At 45.1% G+C, this 6,399-nt stretch overlaps 1 protein-coding gene across 2 annotated transcripts in view; it reads right to left on the reverse strand.

Moving 5' to 3' along the window:
- Nucleotides 1-1,098: 1,098 nt before the first annotated feature.
- PRSS23 (serine protease 23) overlaps nt 1,099-6,399 on the reverse strand; it is a 9,962-nt gene continuing 4,661 nt past the window's right edge. For both annotated transcript variants that reach the window (XM_006144917.2, XM_006144918.3), the window contains exon 2: nt 1,099-2,605. In XM_006144917.2, the coding sequence (XP_006144979.1) occupies nt 1,447-2,604 (1,158 nt within the window). In that variant the 5' untranslated portion in view covers nt 2,605 and the 3' untranslated portion in view covers nt 1,099-1,446. The remainder of the gene's footprint in view (nt 2,606-6,399) is intronic.

Raw genomic sequence — 6,399 nt, forward strand, 5'->3', positions numbered from 1 at the left:
TCAGCCATGTGGGAGTCCAGTGACATAACCACTATGTCATCTGCTGGCACATCCATTTGCTTTTTTCCTCCACTGGTAAGTAACAACTAGCAAGTGCTTAGCTGAGAGCCATTAAATGAGAATGTGGAATCAGTCAGTTTCATATGCTGTGATTCTCACATTGATAAAACATTCTTAAAGGCATTTATTAGAGTACATTCTGACCCATTGTGCATTCTCCCAATCTTCGTTCATACTATAATACTGAGTTGTATGGGCCTGTAGGCTACAGCAGTCCAGCAAAGGAGCACACTGAGAAAGGAAAAAAGTCCATACTGGTTTTTCTTCAAGCGACTTGCAAGTATTTTTACCGTGAGTAAAGTTTCTGAACTGAACAAGTGCACAGTTCCCTGGAAGCACACTGAAAACTATGCAGAATAAATTTGGACAAGGCCGTATGACTGTGCCAGGCTCCAAACAAGTGGTTATTCTGCTGTGACATCTGCCGAGCAATGCCTCCATTGTTCTCTGGAATTTAATTCATTTTAAATTACTCCATCCAAATGATAAAACATGAGATGTGCTACACTCCGGGGGAGAAAAGCTCTGATTGTGTTCAATGCCTTAGCTGGGAAGCTCTACAGCCTGCTCTCATTAGGCCCTGACTATTGTCTTCAGACCAACAGCTACTTCTAGAAATGGAAGCAAAATCTTGCGCATGGGAGGACTGGGATAAACAGCCTAGCCTGCTCCGATGGGGACAGCAAAGCTGGCAGAGCCATAAGCAAGTCTGTGAACACCAACTGCCTTGGGATGAACCGGAAACGATCTCAAAACTGAACGCGGCTTGGAGTACTGGTTTACTGTAAGATACAATTACATGTGTCTATCAACACAGACAACAAAACTATCTTACTGTTCAAAGACTACTATGCAAATGCCCCCAAATCCAAAATACTATAACTCCCTATCTCTTTAAAGTGTTGTTAAAGTCCCTAAGAATCCTATGCAGTGGAATACCCTGCCATTGAGAAGCATGGATGATCAGGCAATGAAAAAACCAAACTAAATCAAAAATAGGGGGAATCTCACAATAAAGCACACATATACACACACACGTAAGAATTCAAATCTCCTATACTCCACATATTTAATATAAACCTTTGAAACAAGTTCAGATGGCATAAAAATTGAAATTCTCAAGAAAGTGAAAGATTAACTTAATAGCCAAATATGTCCCCAAACATCAGTATGCTATTTATAAGCAAAAGTATGCCTTCACACTGCTTAAATGATATAATGTGATTTGCAAACCAGTTTTCAAATAAAGGTAGTCATCTTACAGTTTTAAGAAATTAAAGACACATTTTACAAACATACATACACACATGTGCCAATGATGAAATTTGGCTGCTCCTAAAATAAGTGCATAAAGACCATTAAGAGCTGCTAGGAAGCAACATGGTATCACCCCTCCCTACAATCCAGGTAGTTTCCTTTAATCCAATAGCAAATCTGGGCGTATTTGAGAGGGGTGATCCTAACGGCCACATTAAAATCCTGCGGGGTACCATTCATGTCCACCCACTGGTGCCCTGAAAAGATGCCAATGATTTTTCGTTCCCATTTCTGCTGCTGTCTCTTCCACATCCTCACATACACCCCTGACCCGCTGGCCCCAGGCTGGGCATCACACTGCTGGTATAGCAGGTCGTAGGTCTCATCTTTGACGTCACAGAAGCGATACACCAAATTGCCTGGTCGATCATTGTCATAACCAGAGAAGTGGATTCTGCCCCCTGGCAGCTGTTTAGCGGGAGGGCTCACCCCAATCTTCATGAATTTTCTCTTGTGAGGTTTTTTGAGCTCCAAGAGAGCATAGTCATAATCCATGCCAATGTCATTGGCATTACCCTTGATCCAACCCTTGGGCACGTGGGTGCGTTTCACCCGAATCCACTGAAATTTCATCTTCTCAGGCATGGCTGGGTTTGACTCGTTGGTCCCCCGACCACCATCTTTAAACTTGGGCTTCAGGAAGCCCACTCGAAGTTTCTGGGTTCCTTTCACATAGGTTTTTCCATCGTGGATGCAGTGGGCAGCTGTAAGAACATGCTTCTCTGCCACCAGGGTGCCAGTGCAGCCTGTAGATAACTTCACAGAGGTTGAGAAGGGGTAGTTAAGCAGGAAGTCCTTCCCAAAAATGCTGAACCTGCTGTCGTAGCCATAAATCTGCCGCTTCCTCCGAGACTTTCCCGAAGGCTCTGCATCTTGGTGCTGGGCCCCGCCTCCATTACCGCTGAGGACGTAGATGCCCACCTGTGTCTCCGTGCGGCTGCCGTTGGCATAGAGCGTTTCATAAGACAGGTACTGCTTGACCTCTTCATATGTGGGCAGTGGAGTTCCCTTATGGCACTGGGGTCCACAGGAGGAGGACACTTCCAATTTGGCTTCAGCCTCAAAGTCTGGCTTGGCTAAGTTGAGGGTAGACTGGGGCAAGACGACAGGGAGGCGGTAAGCAGGCCAAGTGGGTCTCCAGGGAGCACCGTAAGAGCTCACCTGCCCAGTGGCAGAGAGCAGCAGGAGGTAGAGCAGCCCTGGAATGCCCTCCATACTGAGCACCATTCTGCAGAAACAAAGACAAGCAGGTCAGGAGGGCAACATGGAAGCTCATTACTGCTGACGGAAGCTCATTACAGCTGACGGAAGGATGAGGCCCGGCAACCGGCCTGTCATTGTTCTTAAGCCTGTGAACCCTCCTTAGGAATCAGGGTGTGGAAAGGATCCTTAGATAACAGTCTCACTTACAATTCCAGGGGTTGACCTTGCGGATGTTCCTCTGGCTGGGTGCCCAGTATGAAACTGGGTGTCCACGCCCTTCTATGTTTAAGATGGCCCTAATGATGGCCCCTTGCAGAAAAGCAGCACATAGTCAATAGTCCCTAAGTGAAGCACTTGGCCAGTCAGTTTCCATGTAATTTTGTAACTTCTTTCTGCTTGAACCTATATTTACGTGCTTATTTCCTCCATGAGTGACACAGAGAAAGAGTGGGCAGGGGGAAGAAGGCGGGAGTTGCAGGGGGAGTGCACCTGCAACAGGGTCTCGATGCTGTAACCCACACCCAGCCTTAGCCAACCTGGGATCATGGGTATGGACATGCTCAGTGTACTCAGGGAGGTCTCCAGAGAAGAGCCTGGAATTGTCCTGCGTGGATCAGCCTTACAGAACATTGTGTTTCACCACTGCACCACCACCCAGCCCCTGTGTTTGATTCTAAATCTTGTCCTCTCCCACCTTTCTGGTCCCTCTACTTTCCTTTCCTTCTTCCCTCTCATTCTCATTACCATGTATACTTGGAAAATTGAGTATAACTTGCTCACTTAGAGGGTAAATTTAAATGACGAAGCTTACTGAATGCCCAAGGCATCTGGAGGGTTCCACAGTGTCACACTTCACTAGACTTCTATGGTCTCTGTTGGGTACACTCAGAAAACGGTACCAGACTTTTTTTCTTTCCTTTGACTTTAGAACAACCTTAGCTATATTTTTAGTTTCAGAATAGCCAATATCTAACAAGCAAAAACTTTCTTCTTTCTCTGGATTATGTTGTAATACCAACCAGGTCTCTGACAAAAATCTAAAGCTCTATTATTGACTGCATCAGCTATAAATTATGACTGTGACTGCTGGTTTTTTTTTTTTTTTTCAAATGTTTATATTTATGTTTCCAACTGGTCTAAAAAATACCTTGAACTTGGCTTATGCCAGCACCCAACAAGGATTTATTGAATGAATGCTTGTATTAATGGGAGAGTGAGTGAATGGGGTAGTTGAAATAGTAGATTTTTTGAATGATACATGAGGACTTCTTTGACAGATGGATATGGAAGATGTGGTAGCTCAGAGACAGGGCAGGAGAGAGAACAGGGGAGGCATTCCAGAGAAGGTGATGCTTCAGATGGCACTGCGGTTGACAAGAAGTTAGCTGGTATACAGCAGAGAGAAGGGGACACTTAGAGACAGAGAACAATAGTTTGTGAAAGAGTGAGATGTACAAGTGTGTCATTTCAGGAATTACACTTTGCTCAGCAAGGTTGGAGTGGAAAAAGTGGTGGAGGCAGCAGGCAAGTGCTAGATTATCAGGGGTTGTAGGCACCAAACAAAGGACTGTGACTCTATCCTGAAAGGTATGCTTGAACACCAAGATTAATCCTGCCACAAAAACCACACTATAGTGACAAGAAAGACTGAAATACTTTATTTTCTATTCATTTTATTGCCAGAGGGCACATGCACTTGCCAAGGAGGGAGAAAAGGAGAGAGAGGGAGAGGGGAAGAGCAAGAGAGAAAACGCCCTCCCAAAGGGTGTGGTCATGCCACAATCAGGTCGCCTCTATCTCTTCGTCCTGTTGGGACTTTGGCATAGCACACACATGCACCTGGCATGTTTTTCAAGCTACCAGGGTAGTATCTGGATTGTGGTCAGTCCTGTGGAAGCCAGCTCCCTTACCCACTAGGCTACAGGGCTAGTCCTATATGTACTTTCATAAATGCTTAAGCATCAGTTGACTCTTACGGGTTTTAAATCTTCTGGTTCAAGAGAAACTGATTTAAAGGATAGGGTGATTCATTAACAATCAACCCTCTGACAGCAATGACGAGGAGGGAGGAAGGTCTCAAGAGGCTAGCCTCACACAAGTAGAAGAGAAGAAAAATATCTGTTACGTGTGTTCTCCTCCTCTTTCAGGGTACAGATCTGCTGGCAACTTGGGTGCCTTGGCTTGCCTTTACATAAAACTGGAAAATCCCATTGATCTGGTCTAATCCAGCTGGGTGTGCCAATCTGTGCTCCCCATATCCACACACTGAATTTCTAAACTGTATGTGTGCCCCACCCGCCTCTGAGACCTCTTTGGTTGACTCATTCTCTGGATTCCACTTCTGTCAGGGAGAACAAGGATGAGGAAAGAAACAAAGGGGGGTTCTGAGAAACCCATTCCTTAGAACTTCATGATTCCTTGAAACTTTACTTCTATCTTTCCAAATAGGAAGGGTCCCTGAGCGTTTTTGAACTATTTCTTTAAATCACTAGAATCATGGGATGTCTGTCCATTTACACACACACGTGTTTGTAGATTTTTTTTTTTTTTTGTAGACATTGCCCAGACTCAAGGTTCCAAGATGGACCAGGGAGGGGATGCTCACTGACTCCTCCTTCTCAATGGGGACCTTGGCAGTGGGACAGGCAAAGATCCTTTGGAGGTCTGTGGGGCAAGGCTCCTTGTCTGATTATTCCCGTTGTCTGAGTACCTAGCCCTTGGGCTGATGTAGGATGGGACAGCCTTTTCTCTATGTAAGTTGCCGTCTAGGTAATTAAATGCCTCACTCACACAGAGTCCTTGCCAAGCGTGACACGTACTAGGAAGAATTGTGTCTCTCCCACATGGCTGTATCTTAAGCCCTAACATACCATTTCCTCCTCCCTTTGACTAATGTGGAGAAAGTAATGCTAATATTGAGCAGCCAGCATGTTAAACCAAGCTTTACTTTAGCTTATCTTAAGAAAAAATGCCACAGAATCCAGAGGTCCACGCTGCCAAGTGTTTTTGTTTTTAAAATATGATTCTTGGGGGAGAGAGTAAGAGATGAGATGTCATGTATTATTCTGCATTGTAGCTAATATTTTCAATATGAAAAATGACAAGTATGCTCATCATATTATCATCTAGAACATAGATCTTCAAACCCCTAATCTGAAACTTGTATATTAATTGGATTTGGGGAGTATGGAGTTTGAATTATCAACTGCACCACAACTGTTCCAATGGCAGTCTTTCGCTTTATCCACTTACTCAAAAACTGGAATAGGGCCAACCGATGGCTGGATCCCACATGGCTGACCATGCAGTTGAAGTCCCAGACCTAGCGGCTCAAAAAAAACACAAGCACATGTGTGTGCCAAAATCCCAAGAGGAGAATGGTGGGACTGTGATGTGGCTATCTCCTCAGGGGTGATTTCTCACTTTCCCTCTGTCTCTCCTTAAGGAAAAACAACAACAACAACAAAAAACAACCTGAAATAGCCCATGGCAACAGTGTCAGGGAAGAAAATAGCAGGAAAATGTTGAAACAGATACAAAGACCTTTAAAAAAATCCATCTAGCAGGAACTAGCAGTTAGCGTAATGGCTATGTCGCTGGACTCCCACGTAGTTGATGGCGTTTCGCGTCCCGGACCTGGTGGCTTAAAACTCATGCCGGGCGCGTGTGTGTGCATGCCCAAGATCCCAAGAGGAGAATGGAGGAGAAGGGACTGCGGCGTGACCATCCCCCCTGGGGGGTGATTTCTTGCTTTCTGCCTCTATGTCTCTCTCTGTCTGTCTGGCAAGTGCACGCGCCCTATAGCGAAAATCTCTCCAA

Source organism: Tupaia chinensis, unplaced genomic scaffold (assembly GCF_000334495.1).
Source record: "Tupaia chinensis unplaced genomic scaffold, TupChi_1.0 Scaffold000139_1, whole genome shotgun sequence".
In the NCBI taxonomy this organism is placed as follows: Eukaryota; Metazoa; Chordata; class Mammalia; order Scandentia; family Tupaiidae; genus Tupaia; species Tupaia belangeri.